Source organism: Hyla sarda, chromosome 8 (assembly GCF_029499605.1).
Source record: "Hyla sarda isolate aHylSar1 chromosome 8, aHylSar1.hap1, whole genome shotgun sequence".
NCBI lineage: Eukaryota > Metazoa > Chordata > Amphibia > Anura > Hylidae > Hyla > Hyla sarda.
Genome location: NC_079196.1, coordinates 207056627 through 207078413, shown reverse-complemented (window position 1 = coordinate 207078413; position 21787 = coordinate 207056627). Strand labels below are relative to the sequence as shown.

Below are 21787 nucleotides of genomic sequence, written 5' to 3'. Positions count from 1 at the left end.
AAATAAAGTTTAAATAACTCGCCTCCAGGAGAGTAAGCGCCGACACCTCCTCATCGGTTGGGCTGGCCGTGTCACTCCGTGACGAAAAGCCCTGCGACATGCGATGCTGCAGCCAGAAAGTTGTAGAAATGGTGCTAGCGATAGAAAAGCAGGTGCTGGCACTGCATAAGCAGGAGGGTTCTATTCACACCATGCAGTATGGACAGCGCTATGACACAACCCCTCACTCCAGTGTATATAAAAACTACAGATCCAAATAGAACAGAATAGAAAACACAGCATTCACCCGCTCTGGAGAATCTCTTTAAGCTTTATTAAAATTCTTGGCAACGCAGATTAAAACTGACATGCGGCCCAATAAAGTCCCTGAATGTCTGATTTAATCTGCATTGCCAAGAAGTTTAATAAAGCTTAAAGAGATTCTCCAGAGCGGGTGAATGCTGGGTTTTTCTATTCTGTTCTATTTGACTTATATGATGGCAAACCTATGGCTCACATGCCAGCAGAGGTGTCCTCGCGTGCCATAGGTAAGTATCTGATCGATGGGAACCCTACCATTGGGAACCTCACCGATCTCAACAATGGAGGTCTCTTGTTTCCATCGAGCAGTGGTCAGGCACGTGTGCTGCCACGCCATTCCCTCATCATGGGACTGCAGTAGATAGCCAAGCTCAGCAATACCATATCCTCAGCAGTCTCAGGGTGCATGAACACCACGTTTTTGCTATACAGTTCCCGTATACGGTTTCAAGTTAAAAAAAACGTATGGAATTGTATAGAAAACTGTATGCATTGACTTAACATTGTAAACCGTATGTCAAACACATCATCCGGTTTAATCCGTTTTGCATCATATACGGTTATGTCTGTTTTTTTTTTTACCTGTACCCAAAATCATAGTCTTCCACGTTTTTTGGTCCGGGTGGAAAACTGTATTAAACCATATACGTTTTTTTAATATATATGTGCGTACGGTTCCATCCGGTTTTCACCATACGGTTTTTTACTTGCACATTTTTTTTTCTTGGAATTTCAATCAAACAAATGAAACTTTATTCCAAATGGAGTGAAAAGTTAAAAACATATGTTTTTTTCTTAAAAAACTGATGCAACCGGACGCCATTTTTCAAACCGTATACGGTTTTTAACCGTATATGGGTTAAAATTTGTACACAAGTTTTGATACAGTTTAGTCAGGTTTTGAGGAATCCGTTTTTCATAAAAAACCTGATACGGGAACGGTATTGCAAAAACGTGGTGTGAATGCACCCTCATAGTGGGTGAATTAAGAGAATGCTTATCCACCAAATCTTAATCCTTCCAGTACTTATTAGTTGCTGAATACTACAGAGGAAATTCTTTTCTTTTTGGAACACAGAGCTCTCTGCTGACATCATGACCACAGTGCTCTCTGCTGACACCTCTGTCCATTTTAGGAACTGTCCAGATTAGGAGAAAATCCCCATAGAAAACATATGCTGTTCTGGACAGTTCCTAAAATGGACAGAGATGTCAGCAGAGAGCACTGTGTTCAAAAAAGAAAAGATTTTCCTCTGTAGTATTCAGCAGCTAATAAGTACTAGAAGGATTAAGATTTTTTTTAATAGAAGTAGTTTACAAATCAGTTTAACTTTCTGGCACCAGTATATGGGAACCATACAGACTGTATGTGCGTACGGTTCCATACAGTTTTCACCATACGGTTTTTGACTTTGCACAGTTTTTCTTCTTGGAATTTCAATTAAACAAGTGAAACTTTATTCATAATGGAATGAAAAGTTAAAAACGTATACGTTTTTTTTTCTTAAAAAACTGATGCAACCGGACATCATTTTTCAACCGAAAATATTTGTACACACACGTTTTGATACAGTTTTGTCAGGTTTTGAGGAATCTGTTTTTTTTTTTTTATCAAAAACCTGATTCCAACGCTGAATTCCGTTCCGCTTGAAGAAAGAGCATGTCCATTCTTCAAGCGGAATCCACTAGCAGAAATCAATAGAAGTCAATGGTAAAAAAAAAAATTCCGCCCGACATCGTTTTTTGCGCGGAATTTGCATGGAATTTGCGCAGACTTTGCGAGGAATTCTCGCAGAAATGGCTGAAAAACCCTTCACTTCTTTCAACTCCCTTTCCCACGGGCAATTGTGCGCACAATTCCGCGTGTAATTTCGCACGGATTCCGCGCGAATTTCGAGCAAAAAGAAAATTCTTTTTTCCGCACGTAAATTTTTCAGCGTGAATTCCTCCTGATTTGCTCAGTGTGAACGCACCCTTTGATGGAAAGTACTAAAGTTACTGTATAACTTTGTAAACGAGCAGATGTCTCTAAAGGTTCTGTGTGGCAATAACAGTATCTGTGCAGAGTTGCGATGTTTACGGTGGGTGTTACAAAAGTTAACATCCAGCATAAACATCGCAACTCTTCACAGATACTATTATTGGTATACAGAACTGTTACCTTTAGAGACATCTGCTCCTTTTTTTTTTTTTCTTAAAAAAACGCCAAAGGGGCCAAAAATGCATTTTCTACACAAAGGCAAAAACGCCGAAAATACGCCAGAAAAAATGCAAAAACCAAGTGGAAATATATCCACTTAGACTTAGTGAAGGTTTCTGTGTATATTCTGTTATCTGCGGGTTACAGGACGCTGTGGGCGTACTGACATGTTTATTTTTATTTTTTTTCTTTACACTCGGAGGGTTAACCAGTGCTCTACTCCATTTCTGGATTAGGGTCAACGTCCTGGACTATCTATTATTGTTAAAACCAATGTATGAACTGTGTGTAAATTAAAGAAAGCAACACTGTGCCGGTTAAAAGAGAATGGAGGTGTGGGTCTTCCCGAGATTAGAGGGTACTATATAGCTGCTCACTTGTCTCGAGTGGTTGACTGGTGCTGCCATAAGAAAACTAAACTCTGGATATCGATAGAACAAGCTATAACATCTATTCTGTTGAACTGTTTGCTTTGGGTGTCCACTTTAGAGATGAGGGAATTGAGAGAGCGTCCGATAATTGGTGCCAATTTGTCAGTCTGTGACGATTCTTATGTAAGGAAGAGTTTATTACCTAAAAATTCACCGATGACGCCTATAATTGGCAATTCAGCTTTCCCCCCTGGCATATATGATCCGGTTTTTCGAGGATGGGTGGAGAAGGGAAGGTTCCGGGTGCGTCACTTGAGGGCAGGAGAGGACCAGGAGGTATTGGAGATAGAGGATGGTACGACGCATATAGTCCCTTTTGGATTTTTGGAGAAATCTTCAATTGAAACATTTTCTCAGTCGAATACCTCTACCCTCTCATTACGCGAAAGAGTGCACAAAACTGAAGGAAATTTGTAATTCTAGGGAGCATATATCACATGTTCTCTCTAAGATTTATCAGATTTGGTTAGAAGGAATAGGAGAGGAGCCCCCTTCGTATGTCATCAAATGGGAAAGAGATCTGGAGTTGCAATTATCTGATGAGCAATGGGGTAGGATTTTTTCTCTTGTACATGGCTCTTCGGTAAATGTGCGCCTACAGGAGGCAAACTATAAAATATTGAGGCGTTGGTACAGGGCCCCCAGGTCATTTGGTATTGCTGGCCGAATGGATCAGGAGGTGAAATGTTGGAGATGTGGGCAAGATGAGGGAACCATTTTACATATTTTTTGGTCCTGTCCCCAAATAAGGAGCTATTGGTATTGAAATTCCATTTTCACCGGCTTTTTTCTTGTTGCAACATAACGAGATGCCCTTAAAGCGAAACAGAAATTCTCTGTTGAGTTTTTTAGTAATGTCTGCGAGGAATTGTATTCCATCGTTGTGGAAACAAGAAAGGGCCCTGAGCATAACAATGTGTGGTGGCCACGGGTGAGGTCCGCAGCCACCGCTACGCTGGGGTTAGCTACATGGTTCTTGGGGGTATTAACCCAGGGTCGGATGGTATTAACCCTTAATGTCACGTGACGCCACTGTAGTCTTGGTATCTCCCGGGGTATTACAGGTCCGGGGAACTCCGTCTCCCCATAGGCTAGCAAGGAAAGAATTGACTCCACACTAGGTTGTAGTTTAACGGAGGCTTTACTAACTTGAAGATAGGTGGTACAATCTTCACAGCGCTCAACCAATTTCTCCCAAAGGGTTAACAGACAGTCTCTAGGGGACCACACAGCTTGCAGTGCCTGGACTTGATATAGCATATATGCTTGGCTCTTACGGCCGGACTAGGAGTTTTAGCTCTGCGCTATATTAGGCTTGAGATTAAAGTAATTTACTGAAGTGTCGGTAGATTTGTGACTTTTCGCCGGAAGATAATGAATTGTCCTTTAGGAATTCTCTGATCAAGGCTGAAGTAAAGGCTTAATATTTCTCCACTCTGTACTCTGAACTCAACTTCTCTCTTGAACTCTTGCACTCCACTCCACTCAGCTTCTCTCCACACTTGAACTGCTGAACTCTCCAGAACTCCTGACCCCTGAACTCCACCTCTGAACTCCACACCAGAACCCCACTGAACTGCACTTGACTGCAGACCCTGAACTGAACTACACAGGAAATACCACCCCTTATGAGGGAAGGCTAAACTAAAGCCCATTGGCCAGGCAGCTGTGGACCATAGAGTTGTCTGTCTCCCCCTTAGGATTAACAATAAAGTTACATACAAGTAATAACATAATACCTTACGCAAAAGTTTAGTCTAGCCCTCAGTCCTCCACTCTCACATACCCTGACTGAACATGAGGTTGCTAGGTAACATACTTAAAGCTACAGATACCTTATAACAGATTATTAAGTTATAACAGTGCAAATACACATTAGAAATGTGCAGGGGAGCCCCCAGGACACTGGAGGTCTCAATCTGACAGGGCCTACAATACCTTGACACAATATAGCTGTACTGGGACACCACAAATGTGGTTTGCAAAAATGTATGAGATAATGTTAATGGAAGCCCTAAGATCTGTTTGACATTGTACGGATGCAGAGTTTTATTGTACTTGAAGGGACTGGGTACAATTCCAGGACTCTGAGGAATATGGGAAGATGACAGGGGAGGAGTAGGATGGGTGGGAGGAGAGTTTTTCCCCTTTTTTTTGTTGTTGTTGTTTTGTTGGGTTGCAAGGGTCATTGTTTGTCTTGATCTCTCCTTATGTCTTTGATTGTTCACTGTAACTATGATTGAAAATATAAATAAAAAGGAAAATTGAAAAAAAAAAAACAAAGGTGAAAAAGACCACCAAAATTTGTAAACCAATTCCTCTTGAGTAAGGAAATACCTCTTATGTGGATGTGAAGCGCTTTGCGAGCGCACTAGAGGGCTCAGAAGGGAAAGAGCGGCAATGGGATTTTGGAGAGCGAATTTTGCTAAAATGTTTTTTTGGGGGTATGTCACATTTAGGAAGCCCCTATGGGGCCAGAACAGCAAAACCCCCCACATGGCAGACTATTTGGGAAACTACACCCCTCAAGGAATGTAACAAGGGGTGCAGTGAGCCTTAACACCCCACAGGTGATTGACAAACTTTCATGAAAATTAATAATGTGATTTTTTTCCACTAAGCTGCTGGAGTTACCCAAAATATTTCATTTTCACTAGGTAAAACAGGAAAAAATGCCCCCCAAAATTTGTACCCCATTTCTCTTGAGTAAGGAAATACCTCAAATGTGGATGTGAAGTGCTTTGTGGGTGCACTAGAGGGCTCAGAAGGGAAGGAGCGATATCGGGCTTTTTTAGAGCGAATTTTGCTGAAATTGTTTTTTGGGGGCATGTCACATTAAGGAAGCCCCACGATCTCCCTAACGGGGCGCCGCCATAAGCACTCATGGTGAGCGCTAAGGCACGTAGCGTTGACCTAGAGGTCGACGATGACGCCCCGTCTCCTCCCCGTTCCCATACAGTTCTATGGGGGATGCGGGGAGGCACGAATGCTGCCTCCCCGCCTCTCCCATAGAGATGTATGGGGGAGGTGTGCCGGACGCAACGTCATGCTGCAGCTGGCACGCCCCCTGCACGGGAGAGCCGCGGCCCCATACAGGAGATCGCCGGGGGCCCCAGCGTTTGGACCCCCTGCGATCAAACACTTATCCCCTATCTTGAGGATAGGGGATAAGTGTTTGTAACGCTGCAGATGTCCTTTAACTTTAATTTTTTTCCCACTAAAATGCCGGTTTTACCCCAAATTTTTCATTTTCACAAGGGATAATAGGAGAAAAAGCCCCCCAAAATTTGTAACCCCATTTCTTCCGAGATTAGAAATACCCCACATGTGGATATAAAGTGCTCTGCTGGCGCACTACAATGCTCAGAAGAGAAGGAGCGCAATTGGAGAGAGAATTTGGTTGGAATTGAAGTCAGGGGCCATGTGCGTTTACAAAGCCCCCGTGGTGCCAGAACAGTGGACCCCCCCCCCCACATGGGACCCCATTTCGGCATCTGCACCCCTCACAGAACAAACTAAGGGGTGGAGTGAGCATTTACAACCCACTGGCATTTGACAGATCTTTGGAACAGTGGGCTGTGCAAATGAAAAATTGAATTTTTCATTTTTACGGACGAGTGTTCAAAAAAATCTGTGGGGTGTAAATGCTCACTACGTGCCTTATTACATTCCGTGAGGGGTGTAGTTTCCGAAATGGGGTCACATGTGGGGGGGGGGGTGCTGTCCTGGCAGCATGGGGGCTTTGTACATGCACATGGCCTTCAATTCCACATGGCCTTTAATTCTCTCTCAAAAACTATTTTGCTCCTTGCCTTCTGAGCATTGTAGTGTGCCCGCAGAGCATTTTACATCTTAGAAGAAATGGGGTTATAAATTTGGGGGGGATTTCTCTCCTATTGCCCCTTGTGAAAATGAAAAATTTGGGGTAACACCCATTTTAGTGAAAAAAAATCCAATTTTTTATTTTTGCATCCAACTTTAACGACAACTCGTCAATCACATGTGGGGTGTTAAGGCTCACTATGCCCCTTATTACGATTCTTGAGGGGTGTAGTTTCCAAAATAGGGTCACATGTGGGTGGTTCCTTTTTTGCGTTTATATCAGAATCGCTGTAACTCTCAGCCACCCCTGTGCAAATCACCAATTCAGGCCTCAAAATGTACATGGCTCCCTCTCAATCCGGAGCCCTGTGGTGCGCCTGCAGAGCGTTTTGCATCCACATAATGGGTATTTCAGTACTCGGGCATTGGAGGCCTAAATTAGGGATTTACATAGGGAAGGACCCAAATGAAAGTGTTACACTTGCCTTTGATACCAAAAATACCCTACAGCATTATTTCCCAAACAGGGTGCCTCCAGCTGTTGCAAAACTCCCAGCATGCCTGAACAGTCAATTGCTCTCTATCACCCAAAGTGCAAGAAAAAGTGCAAACATGTCACACTAAATACAAAACGTGCACAAAGGATGCAGTCTATCGCTAAGCCCTTCTCCAACAGGAGAGAGGCCCCCAACAAACCTATCCTTCACCTCCGGGACAAAAAGGCACCTGCAAGGATCCAGGTTCGATGCCCCTTTTGCAAATGCACCTGGCTTTAACCTAGAGTAGAGAGAGAGAAAAAAGTGGAGAGAGGACAGCGCCTCGTGTGATACCGTAAAAACAACGGGCCCCAGTTAGAAACCCTGGCAGGGTAAACTCTCACCTGGTGACCCTCTTGAGGGTTATGCGTATCTCCCCGTTTCCAGGGGTGTTGGAAGTGTCCGTGCTGCAGCCGAGGTGCCTTGACTGGTATCCTATGCAGGAACCCGTAGGATAATGGATTGTGGAGAGAAAAAGGGAGGCCCTTAGGTCCGGCGCTGCTTGGTCCACAAAGGTTCAGTTGAAATGGTGATGGAGGTTAAAAGTGGTTTATTTAAAATTACTAAATAAAACAATTTTCCAAATGCATTGCTCGCATGCATTTGGAAAATTGTTTTATTTAGTAATTTTAAATAAACCACTTTTAACCTCCATCACCATTTCGACTGAACCTTTGTGGACCAAGCAGCGCCGGACCTAAGGGCCTCCCTTTTTCTCTCCACAATCCATTATCCTATGGCTTTAACCTAGGCGTTAACCAAGGTATCAGCCGAGGAGCCGTATACTTATGGCATCTTGACCAAAGCCAAGATGCCCAGGGGTTGCAGGGAGGTGAGGAACCAAAAGGCCACACACACACACCTCCCCTAGACCAGGAGGCACACCCAGAAGGGCTACCGCATCCTGACAATCCTGTGTACAAACACAACATGTAAAGTGGCACAGTGACATACAAAAATAATAAATAAGTGGATGAGTGCAGATATACTGCCCGGTCATCCGGCCGGATCTATAAAAATTGCCCTGATCCTAGCCAGAAGGCCAGGATATCAAGGGTAAGTGCCAAAGGTGAAGAGTGTGTGGTGCAGTGCGTTCACTCAGTGAGCTATAACACGCAGTGAGTTTCGGCACCTCAGGGTCCCCACTCCCCGAGGCGCACAAGTACATCGGCTCTACACCCCCAACCTCATGGCGATGTGGTGAACCAGGAGAGTTGTGATGTCTGGGGTGTTGCGGTGATGTAAGTGCAGGGTCTGGTGGTATTAACCCTTAGATAGCATGACGCCAGGGTGCGGTTTCCTTAGTGTTAATGGGCCTACCGCCAAGCCAACCGTCCCAGAAACGGCAGGGAAATAACAATCTCCATACATAAAAGTCTCTTAAGAGGTAACCGGAATGCAGGTTCCTCACAGGCTTTGCTGGGACTTTGAAGCAATGAGCTTTGATGCAGGCCACTGTGCTACTAATTATAATATTTTAGCTGGTAGTAGTCACACAGGATTTGAAAGATCGAGCTTTGCAACTCATGGTTTAGTGGCTGCAGGTTCTTAGGCTTTGGGCCTAGAGGAATTGAGATTTCTGCTGAGATATTTGTGCTTACTTGATAATCCGGAACTAAGAGCGATAATTTAGTGGCTACAGCCCTTTATACAATAAAGGGCTGGACTAAGCTCATTGGTCATCAAACCTGTAAGTCCTGAACCCAGTGAACTCTGGGTACATCATATGACCCTGAAAGGTCCTTGAACAATAGCACATTACAACTGTATATCACGTGAACCCGGAAGGTCCTAAATATCTATACAACCATTATAACAGATCACGTGACCCTACCCGGTCCTATACATATATTTCCTATACATTTTTATTATCTTTAGATATTAAACAACTTACAATTTATATGAGGCGACCAGGGGCAAGCCCTGCGGGAGAGCCCTATGGGAATGAAGGGACTCTGGCTGAGGGGACTTTAGACAGGGACAGGACCAAGTCCTGTACCGGGATACTACAGTGATACCCGGAGGAAACAGGTCACATCGGGGCAGCCGTCGAGCTGATTCCTCAGAACCAGCCCCGGAACGCCCCGAAACACCTGTCCCCTACCATGCAGCACCCATCCCAACCAGCTCCCAACTGGCAAGAAACTGATAAGCACAGATAGATAAAAGGCCGAGAAGTGATGTTCCTGCCTGAACAGTCAATGGCTGTACGGCAATACAGGGAATTATTTTGCAACAGCTGGAGGCTCCGTTTAGAAAACGGTGCCATATGTGACGTTTTTATTTTTGATTGGGGGGGGGGGGGGGTTGGGGGTGTCACTGTGTAAGGGTGTGTGTATATGTAGTGTTTTACTCATTATTTTGTGTTGGTGTAGTGTAGTGTTTTTAGGGTACATTCACATGGGCTTAAAGCAAGTTTGAGCTGCGGCAGAAAGTTTGCCGCATCTCAAACTTGCAGGAAACTCACTGTAATCCCCCACCCGTGTGAGGGTACCCTGTACATTAACATGGGGGAGGGGGGGGGATTCCAGCTCTTGTAAAACTACAACTCCTCGCATGCACTGACTCTCAGCATGCTTAGACAGTCCTGGCATGCTGGGAGTTGTAGTTTTGCAACATCTGGCCCTGGAAAGTCTGGGCATGCTAGGAGTTGTAGTTTTGCAGCATCTGAAGGGCCACAGTTTGGAGACTGCTATACAATGATCTCCAAACTGTTCCCCTCCAGCTGTTGCATAACTACAACTCCTAGCATGCCTAGACTGTACAGGCATACTGGTAGTTGTAGTTCGGCAACATCTGGAGGGCCAGATGTTGCAGAACTACAACTCCCAGCATTCCTGGACTGTCAGGGCATGCTGAGAGTTGTAGATTTGCAACATCTGGAAAGCCACAGTTTGGAAACCACTGCACAGTGGTCTCCAAACTGTGGCCACACAGATGTTGCAAAACTACAAATCCCAGCATGCCCAGACAGTCCAGGCATGCTGGGTGGTGTAGTTCTGCAACATCTGGCCCTTCAGCAGCCCGACTCCGTCGCCGGGTAAACTGCCCCCCGCTATCCACGATGCCCCCCCTGCTGTTATCTCCTCCTCCCCGCTCTCCCTGGACTTCCACATGCGGGCAAAGGGGGGATCGATTAGTTTAACCCTCGTTCGCCCGCCCCAATCTGCTATTGGTCGGTCAGTCCCGATCACGCTTATTTTCACGAGAGACCCGATCAGCCTGGAAAAACTGTGATTCGCCGGTTAGAATTGACCGGCGAATCACGGCAATTATGGGCGGGGGGTCTCAGGACCCTCCTAGGCATTGCCTAGCGATCAGAGGTTATCGGAAATATAGTACCGGGACACGAGGGCGTACCTGTACTCCTTCCGTCCCCAACAGGTTAAAGGAGTATCCAGGTGGAAAACTTTTTTTTTTATTTTTTCAAATCAACTGATGCCAGAAAGTTAAACAGACTTGTAAATTACTTCTATTAAAAAATCTTAATCCTTCCAGTACTTCTTATTGGCTGTATACTGCAGAAGAAATTCTTTCCATTTTTATTTCTTTTTTGTCACGACCACAGTGCTCTCTGATGACATCTCTGTCCATGTCAGGAACTGTCCAGAGCAGGAGAAAATCCCCATAGCAAACATATGCTGCTCTGGACAGTTCCTGACATGGACAGAGGTGTCAGCAGAGAGCACTGTGGTCAGACAGAAAAGAAATCCAAAAAGAAAAGAATTTCCTCTGTAGCATACAGCTGCTGATAAGTACTGGAAGAATGAAGATTTTTAAAAAGAAGTAATTTTCTGGCACTAGTTGATTTAAAAAAAAAAAATTCACAATTGTATTACAGCTCTACACAACTGAGATGTGGTGAAGAGTGATATGCAGGGCTGTTCTGTACCCTTCATATGTCTACAACAGTGTTTCCCAACCAGTGTGCCCCAGGCTGTTGCAAAACTACAACGCCCAGCATGCCCGGACATCCAACAGCTGTCCGGGCATGCTGGGAGTTGTAGTTTTGCAACAGCTGGAGGCACACTGGTTGGGAAACACTGGTCTACAAGCCGAGTACTCACCGTTGCCCAGTCTTCATGTCTAAACCTTGCAGGTGAGGAAAAGCAACGCTTTTCAGGAGACTGGGAAAGCCTGGTGGAATGCATATTGCATGCCACCCAGCTTTCCCAGTCTTCTAAAGCCCCAGCAATGATAAGCTTCAGCCCATGACTAACCAGATTAGGGTATCTAGCAAAATTTGGGCTCTGCTTTTTTACTCTATCGCAACATCTCTAAACTCTACTATATTTTTATTTGACATATAAAAAAAGATGTGTTCCAAGTTTAATCAAAATATCTCCAGCACAGATATACATAATTGGTTCTGAAGCCTCAAAATGTCATCCAAAAATAGGAAAAAGGGAGGATTAAACAAAAATAAGTAGATAACTAATACAGATAAAGCAAATCCTTACATATAAAAGTAAGAAAGAGCTGCTGGAGCTGTAATCACTGTCTATGTAGAGGACAGGAGCTTCTTCAGGGTCCTGTACAGAACACGCAATGTCCTAAAAAAGTAACATGGAGCCGCCCTCACCTGGTGTCCAAAGGAGCAGCTAACCCTGGCACAGGTAAAGAGTACAGAACATGTAATACCTCCCTGTACTGTAGGGGGCGCTAACAGACATCAGTCAGTGCATACACTTCAGTAATACAGGTAAAGAGTACAGAACATGTAATACCTCCCTGTACTGTAGGAGGCGCTACCAGACACCAGTGCATACACTTCAGTAATACAGGTAAAGAGTAGAGAACATGTAATACCTCCCTGTACTGTAGGGGGCACTACCAGACACCAGTTAGTGCATACACTTCAGTAATACAGGTAAAGAGTAGTACAGAACATGTAATACCTCCCTGTACTGTAGAGGGCGCTACCAGACACCAGTCAGTGCATACACTTCAGTAATACAGGTAAAGAGTACAGAACATGTAATACCTCCCTGTACTGTAGAGGGCGCTACCAGACACCAGTCAATGCATACACTTCAGTAATACAGGTAAAGAGTAGTACAGAACATGTAATACCTCCCTGTACTGTAGGGGGAGCTACCAGACAGTGTCAGTGCATACACTTCAGTAATACAGGTAAAGAGTACAGAACATGTAATACCTCCCTGTACTGTAGGGGGTGCTACCAGACACCAGTCAGTGCATACACTTCAGTAATACAGGTAAAGAGTACAGAACATGTAATACCTCCCTGTACTGTAGAGGGCGCTACCAGACACCAGTCAATGCGTACACTTCAGTAATACAGGTAAAGAGTAGTACAGAACATGTAATACCTCCCTGTACTGTAGGGGGAGCTACCAGACACCAGTCAATGCATGCACTTCAGTAATACAGGTAAAGAGTACAGAACATGTAATACCTCCCTGTACTGTAGAGGGCGCTACCAGACACCAGTCAATGCATACACTTCAGTAATACAGGTAAAGAGTAGTACAGAACATGTAATACCTCCCTGTACTGTAGGGGGAGCTACCAGACACCAGTCAGTGCATACACTTCAGTAATACAGGTAAAGAGTACAGAACATGTAATACCTCCCTGTACTGTAGGGGGTGCTACCAGATACCAGTCAGTGCATACACTTCAGTAATACAGGTAAAGAGTACAGAACATGTAATACCTCCCTGTACTGTAGGGGGTGCTACCAGACACCAGTCAATGCATACACTTCAGTAATACAGGTAAAGAGTAGTACAGAACATGTAATACCTCCCTGTACTGTAGGGGGCGCTACCAGACACCAGTCAATGCATACACTTCAGTAATACAGGTAAAGAGTACAGAACATGTAATACCTCCCTGTACTGTAGGGGGTGCTACCAGACACCAGTCAGTGCATACGCTTCAGTAATACAGGTAAAGAGTACAGAATATGTAATACCTCCCTGTACTGTAGGGGGCGCTACCAGACACCAGTTAGTGCATACACTTCAGTAATACAGGTAAAGAGTAGTACAGAACATGTAATACCTCCCTGTACTGTAGGGGGCGCTACCAGACACCAGTCAGTGCATGCACTTCAATAATACAGGTAAAGAGTAGTACAGAACATGTAATACCTCCCTGTACTGTAGAGGGCGCTACCAGACACCAGTCAGTGCATACACTTCAGTAATACAGGTAAAGAGTACAGAACATGTAATACCTCCCTGTACTGTAGAGGGCGCTACCAGACACCAGTCAATGCATACACTTCAGTAATACAGGTAAAGAGTAGTACAGAACATGTAATACCTCCCTGTACTGTAGGGGGCGCTACCAGACACCAGTCAATGCATACACTTCAATAATACAGGTAAAGAGTACAGAACATGTAATACCTCCCTGTACTGTAGAGGGCGCTACCAGACACCAGTCAATGCATACACTTCAGTAATACAGGTAAAGAGTAGTACAGAACATGTAATACCTCCCTGTACTGTAGGGGGCGCTACCAGACACCAGTCAGTGCATACACTTCAGTAATACAGGTAAAGAGTAGTACAGAACATGTAATACCTCCCTGTACTGTAGAGGGCGCTACCAGACACCAGTCAGTGCATACACTTCAGTAATACAGGTAAAGAGTAGTACAGAACATGTAATACCTCCCTGTACTGTAGGGGGTACTACCAGACACCAGTCAGTGCATACACTTCAGTAATACAGGTAAAGAGTACAGAACATGTAATACCTCCCTGTACTGTAGGAGGCGCTACCAGACACCAGTCAGTGCATACACTTCAGTAATACAGGTGTTGTACCAGTGAATACCCATTCTAATTGGTCAGTTCTTCCGGCCATTGACATGTTTCGCAGATCTGGACTGTCTGTAGTATTGTATGTTGAGTCTAGTTTCAAGTTACAATGGTCCAGAAAGGACCATTGTATGTTGAAACCATTGTATGTTGAGGCCATTGTAAGTTGAGGGATCACTGTATATATATATATATATATATATATATATATATATATATATATATATGCAAAGTCATAGGATGTAGCAGAATCTTGTAATACCTTTTTTTTATTGGACTATCAGTATTTTGTAAAGACAAGCTTTCGGGATTCCTCCCTTTATCAAGTCAAAACCTTACGGCTAATATATATTTTCACACAAAGAAATGTTCGGATTGCAGTAAACTTCTTATCGTACTTATGTTACAGGAGTATTACACTGTGTACTGCAATCCTCAGGAAGAACAAAGCGGATGATCGGCCATGGTAATGACACCTAGTGCGCTATTATACAGTGTGGCGGTACATCAGCTGTAGTACTGACACGAGCCGAGCTCATTAATAGTCGCCTGTCACGGCTCTATTCAGACCTGCATTTTGTTACTCCTACAGGAGTCAAGAAGCATCCAGCTTTTCATGTTTCCATTACTCGGCAGGGACTTGACCTTCAGTAACTGCGGACAGTAAATAGGAATGGGGGAAACGCAGCTGTGGCCAGAACTGTACAGGTAGGAACAATAGACAAGTCCGCAAGTGAAGAGCAGCACTTTCTGTTCTCCTATATACAGAATCGCATACATACAGAAATCTGGACTGCAAAATGCTCACATGGTTATTAGACAAAAACGACGCCAAGGGCTCCTAAAGAGCAGGAATTATTTCTGTATGGATGCCAGTATCATTCATGCAAAAATACAGCACTAAAGCTAATAGGAAAAGAAGAAAACGCCTTGATTGCTTACATTTAGAGGGTTTGAACACTTTTGCAACCATTTTTTATTTTACTATCCCCCTGCATCTATATATATATATATATATATATATATATATATATATATATATCTCTTAATGTATGTGTATATATACGGCGGGTGTAATAAGCATTTTCTCACTAAATATATTCCTAAAGGTGCTATTGAGGTGAAATGTTCACCACGTACAGTGGTCCCTCAAGTTACAATATTAATTGGTTCCAGGACGACCATTGTATGTTGAAACCATTGTATGTTGAGACCAGAACTCTATGGGAACCTGGAAATTGGTTCCAAAGCCACAAAAATGTCATCCAAAAATAGGAAAAAGTCAGGATTTAAGAAAAATAAAGTAGATAACTAATAGAGATAAAGCAAATCCTTATCTATAAAAGTAAGAAAGATCTGCTGGGAGCTGTAAATCACTGTCTGTGTAAGTGTTTCCCAATCAGGGTGCCTCCAACTGTTGCAAAACTACAACTCCCAGCATGCCCGGACAGCCGAAGGCTGTCCGGGCATGCTGGGAGTTGTAGTTTTGCAACAGCTGGAGGCGCCCTGGATGAGAAACACTGGTCTATGTAGAGGACAGGAGTTTCTTCAGGGTCCTGTACAGTACATGCAGTTTCCTAAAAAATTAAAATGGAGCCAACCTTACTTGGTGTCCAAAGGAGCAGCTAACTGTGACATAGGTTAAGAGTAATACTGAACATGTCATACCTCCCTGTACTGTAGGGGGCGCTACCAGATAGGAATTTAGTGCATGCGCTTCAGTACTACAGTGCACGCACTAATACAGGGGTTTTTCCAGTAAAATGCCCATTCTGATTGGTCAGTTCTTCCGGCCATTGACAGGTATCACAGATCTGGACTGTCTGTACATTGTATGTTGAGTCTGGTTTCAGGTTACAATGGTCCAGAAAAGACCATTGTATGTTGAAACTATTGTATGTTGAGGCCATTGTAAGTTGAGGGATCACTGTATTGGTAACAACCCAAGTAATCTGTACAGACAGAAGTTATGTGTAATGACATGTTAAATGACGCAGAGAAGGAGGGGCACATGCGCGCAGCTCGCGGGTAGGACGTACCTTATGTGAGCTCCGTGCCGGACTGAGCTTAAAGCCATTCCCAGTGCCGTTATTCGGCTCCACCGCGTCGGAGAATTACCGATTCTTGTGCAGGAATATGCCGCGGTCACAACGGCGGGGAAGCCAGAGACTTACGCAGCATCTTTCCCAGTCAATCCCGGACATCTTTAGAGCGAGCGCGCGCTCCAAGATGGTGGCCTCCCGTTCCAGTTCGCCAGCCCCGCGCTCTGATGAGGAAGGCGCTGACTCATGTGAGGACATCTCTCATGCGGCTATGTTTCGCAATATAAAGTCTATGTTCCAGACTGAACTTGCTAAAGCTGTGGCGGACATCACATCTCAGATTCATGACCTGGGACAGAGGGTAGCTGATACAGAGGCTATGCTGGATGAGCTGGTGGATACTGTGGAGGCTGACAGGCGTGATCTTGACGGCCATACCATTCAGCTGCAGGCTCTTGAATATAAATTGGAAGATCTGGAAAATCGTTTGCGCAGGGCGAACCTGCGCGTTAGAGGGCTACCTGAGGATATCACTGACCTCCCAAAAGCAGTCTCAGCACTCTTCTTTGAACTTACCCCTCAGTTGGAGCCTGAGCTGTTGCGGCTGGATCGTATTCACCGTGCATTGGCGAAGCCTAAAAACCCTGAACTGCCGAGGGATGTTATTATGAAACTACATTACCCAGAGGTGAGAGATATTCTATTACAAGCTGCACGGAACCTGCCTAATCTGCCTGGACTGCCACCGGTAGTACGGCTCTATTCAGATTTGGCCCCGACGACTTTGGCGCGTCGCCGGGATTTCCGCCCTATCACATTAGCTCTGCAAAGAGAAGGGGTGAAGTATCGTTGGGGTTTCCCCTTCTCTCTATCCTTTCAAGTGAACGGCCGCACTCACACAGTACGAAACCTACCGGATGCCAGAGCGGCCCTGATCCGCAAGAATATAGCAGTGATGGATCTACCACCTCTCCCTCCTCGCCCTGGGCACCCGACACGTACATGGCAACCAGCAGCTCGGAACAGCAGATCTACACCACCTCCTGGACCGTCTGATCGCCCAGCTTGAAATCATTACTGGTTGGTGAACCTCCTATTTCTGACTCTTTAGATCCCTTTTTATTTTTTGTTTTCCTTCTTTCTTTTTATCTTTTACCTGAGGGTCATACTATGGCATTCTGGACTTGCTGTGACGGGACTTTCTCTTTTTCTGGACTTCACGGATTTTTCTGCCACTGCCATTTTCTTTTCTGGTCCCTGGACATGTTTTGTTTTCCTGCCCGCTGGATGAGTGACACTTAGTTTTTCTCCACCCGCAGATTCGTCTCTCTACTTCTTGTATACCCGCATGGTGGAGTCTCTGACCCTCCCTTTTCGGGGAATCTCGCGGGCTGGCTCTGAGTCGGACTAAGGCGTTCTCTCCACCCAAGGTTGGGTGCTTGGAAGTACGATGGGTCATGCTATGTGGTGGCCTATCTTTCCATGTACTGTGGACTTCTTTTTTTGTTTTCTATTTCATTTAGTTTATGTTTCTGTTGTTTTTGTTTGTTGTTTGTTGTGGTGTACGCTACGTAGGTTTCATTCTAGGAGGTTTAAAGCCTAACAAGCAGAAAGCAGGTGTCCTAGGGATATGGCATGAAAATTGTTACGCCGAGCGCTCCGGGTCCCAGCTCCTCCCCGGAGCGCTCGCAGCGTTCTCCTGTTCGCAGCGCCCCGGTCAGACCCGCTGACCGGGAGCGCTGCGATAATGTCCCTAGCAGGGATGCGATCCGTGATGCGGGACGCGCCCGCTCGCGGTTCGCATCCCGGCCCGCTTACCAGACTCGTTCCCCGTCTGTACTGTTCCGGCGCGCGCGTCCCGGCTCTCTGCGATTTAAAGGACCAGTGCGCCGCTGATTGGCGCCTGGTTCTAATTAGTGAATTCACCTGTGCACTTCCCTATATAACCTCACTTCCCCTTCCCTTCCTTGCCGGATCTTGTTGCCATTGTGCCAGTGAAAGCGTTCTTTGTATGTCCCAAGCCAGTGTTCCAGACCTCCTGCTGTTGCCCCTGACTACGACCCTTGCTGCCTGCCCTGACCATCAGCTACGTCCGACCTTGCTCTTGCCTAATCCCTTGTACCGCGCCTATCTCAGCAGTCAGAGAGGTTGAGCCGTTACCAGTGGATACGACCTGGTTGCTACCGCCGCTGCAAGACCATCCCGCTTTGCGGCGGGCTCTGGTGAATACCAGTAGCAACTTAGAACCGGCCCACCGGTACGGTCCACGCCAATCCCTCTCTGACACAGAGGATCCACTTCCAGCCTGCCGAATCCTGACAAAAATAAAGAAGTTAGAAGATTCAGTATATCATCCCATAATCTAGTCACTACAGGGCATGCCCACCATACATGATACTGTGTCCCGCGCATCCCACAATTCCGGAAACACAGTGGTGAAACTAAAGGATAAATGGCGTGCAGTTTAGCGGGTACAAAGTATGTTCTATGTAGTACTTTCAATGCTGTTTCAATTAAGGACACCTGCCAACTGCCTCAGCTTAGAGTAGCACAGCAATCCCTCCATTGTGTTAACGTCAGGGTGGTGCCCAAGTCTCGTTCCCAGTCTACCATGAATCGTAGTTTGCTGTCAGGGAGGGGAGCATTCAAATGGGAATATATAAAGGAAAGCATACCCGGTCTATCAGGAGTGTATAGCATGCATGCCTCAAGAAAAGTAGGGTGTGATGATGTAGAAGCAGTCATTTGGGAGCGGAGAAACGAGAAAACCTGCCTGGTGCGTAGGAATTCAGCAGGAGGTGGAAGGCGTGTAGTATGAAAGGCGTTTAAGGTGGGCAGTTGGCGTCTGACCATCAGGTCATGGAGACAGAGTAATTTGTTTTGCACCCTCCAAGAGAAGTTATGAGGAGATAGGCCTGGAGGAAACAGAGGATGAGAAAGAATAGGAAGAAGAGGAGAAACAGGGGATTGAAGGGAGAACTTAAAGCGTACCTGACACCAGAGAGACAGCGAATAGAGAACCACCAGCGCCGAGGAAGGGAGGAGGTCGGCAAGGGAACAAGAGGACCACATAAACGCACTATGCGATTTTCTCCAACCGCCGACATGGGGGGGTCTCAGTACCCCTCTCGGCGATGTGCCGGGTTGCCTGCTGAATGATTTCAGCAGGCATCCCGGTCCGGTCCCCAACTGGCTAGAGGCGGGGACAGGAATTCCCACGGGCGTATCCATATGCCCTACGTCCTTAAGGACTCGGAATGCAGGGCGTATGCATACGCCCTATGTCCTGAACAGGTTAATATAGGTCTGTTGGTCATGAATTCTTTCTCCCTTATCTGCACTCTGGATTACAATTTCCTTATTTTTAGATGGTGATCGTAAGGATGGATCGGAAGAAGAATTCATCATATTTCTAGAACATTCAAATCAAAATAATTTATATTACACTGTCCAGAAAATTCTCAAAAAGCTCTACTGAATATTTGGACTTAGAGTTATTCAATGAAGCGGATAAAATGATCAAGAAAACCTCTTTTAAGAAAGTCAACTGCAGTAGTCTTCTCTCATATGACAGTTGCCACTAAGGACAGTGGAAGAACAACATCTCTTATGGCCAATACTATAGACTATTCAGGCATTGCACCAAAACTTGCAACTATATACACTGCTCAAAAAAATAAAGGGAACACTAAGATAACACATCCTAGATCTGAATGAATGAACTAATCGTATGAAATACTTTCGTCTTTACATAGCTGAATGTGACAACAAAATCACACAAAAATTATCAATGGAAATCAAATGTATCAACCCATGGAGGTCTGGATATGGAGTGACACTCAAAATCACAGTGGAAAACCTCACTACAGGCTGATCCAACTTTATGTAATGTCCTTAATACAAGTCCCAATGAGGCTCAGTAGTGTGTGTGGCCTCCACGTGCCCGTATGACCTCCCTACAACGCCTGGGCATGCTCCTGATGAGGTGGAGGATGGTCTCCTGAGGGATGTCCTCCCAGACCTGGACTAAAGCATCCGCCAACTCCTGGACAGTCTGTGGTACAACGTGGCGTTGGTGGATGGAGCGAGACATGATGTCTCAGATGTGCTCAATCGGATTCAGCTCTGGGGAACGGGCGGCCAGTCCATAGCATCAATACCTTCCTCTAGCAGGAACTGCTGACACTCTCCAGCCACATGAGGTCTAATATTGTCTTGCATTAGGAGGAACCCAGAGCCAACCGCACCAGCATATGGTCTCACAAGGGGTCTGAGGATCTCATCTCGGTACCTAATGGCAGTCAGACTACCTCTGGCAAGCACATGGAGGGCTGTGCGGCCCCCCCAAAGAAATGTCACCCCACACCATTACTGACCCACCGCCAAATTGGTCAATGTGAACCTGCTTTCATCTGTAAAGAACACAGGGTGACAGTGACGAATTTGCCAATCTTGGTGTTCCCTGGCAAATGCCAAATGTTTTGCACGGTGTTTGGCTGTAAGCACAACCCCCACCTGTGGACGTTGGGCCCTCATACCAACCTCATGGAGTCTGTTTCTGACCATTTGAGTGGACACATGCACATTTGTGCCCTGCAGGAGGTCATTTTGCGGGCTCTGGCAGTGATCCTCCTTGCACAAAGGCGGCGGTAGTGGTCCTGCTGCTGGGTTGTTGCCCTCCTATGGACTCCTCCATGTCCCCTGATGTACTGGTCTGTCTCCTGGTAGCGCCTCCATGCTCTGGACACTACGTGACAGACACAGCAAACCTTCTTGCCACAGCTCGCATTGATGTGCCATGCTGGATGAGCTGCACTACCTGAGCCACTTGTGTGGGTTGTAGACTCCATCTCATGCTACCACTAGAGTGAAAGCACCGCCAGCATTCAAAAGTGACCAAAACATCAGCCAGGAAGCATAGGAACTGAGAAGTGGTCTGTGGTTACCACCTGCAGAACCACTCCTTTATTGGGGGTGTCTTGCTAATTGCCTATAATTTCCACCTGTTGTCTGTTCCATTTGCACAACAGCATGTGAAATTGATTGTCAATCAGTGTTCTTCCTGAGTGGACAGTGGGATTTCACAGAAGTGTCATTGACTTGGAGTTACATTGTGTTGTTTAAGTGTTCCCTTTTTGTTTTTCAGCAGTGTATTACAAAAAGGCTTATAGAGAAAGGCTCCGCTCTTAATAGTATAAAAACAGCTTACAAAAGAGTTTTGAAAGGACCTAGGAATAAGAAGAATATGAGTAAGAAGTTAGTCAATGACACACATGTTAATAAAAAATATTAAAAATAAACCAATAACAGCAATAAATGTCATGATCAAGAACACCTTCATCAAGAAGCCTTTAAACAGAATTTTATCATAAGTTATACTTCTCATAACACCATCCTCAATTAACGCTGAAAAGACTTAATAGTGTATGAGCCCCTAGTCGCAAAGCATCTAAGTTAAAACTTGCCCCCATTTCAAATTAAAACCAGAAAAGATTGTTCCAATGTAATCTACCCTTTACTGAATGTAAATGGAAACTACAATAAATAGGCAGGACCATGCAACAAGACACAAGATCTGATCTTACTGCCCAGGTATCCAGGAGGTTTCACATTTATATATGATACATTTTATAGAATTGTCACTTTGTTTTGTAGATTA

The 21787-nt window shown here is 45.2% G+C and overlaps 1 protein-coding gene across 6 annotated transcripts in view; it reads right to left on the bottom strand.

Annotated features, from left to right (window-relative positions):
- Positions 1-21787, bottom strand: part of LOC130284611 (glucagon receptor-like) — a 129858-nt gene that overhangs the window by 60432 nt on the left and 47639 nt on the right. Inside the window, exon 1 of one of the 6 annotated variants that reach the window (XM_056535104.1) lies at positions 20671-20750. The exons of the other annotated variants lie outside the window; for them this stretch is intronic. Coding sequence (XP_056391079.1) covers positions 20671-20735 — 65 coding nt within the window. The 5' untranslated portion in view covers positions 20736-20750. Of the gene's footprint in view, positions 1-20670; positions 20751-21787 lie in introns of those variants that run through there. 6 annotated transcript variants of the gene reach the window in all.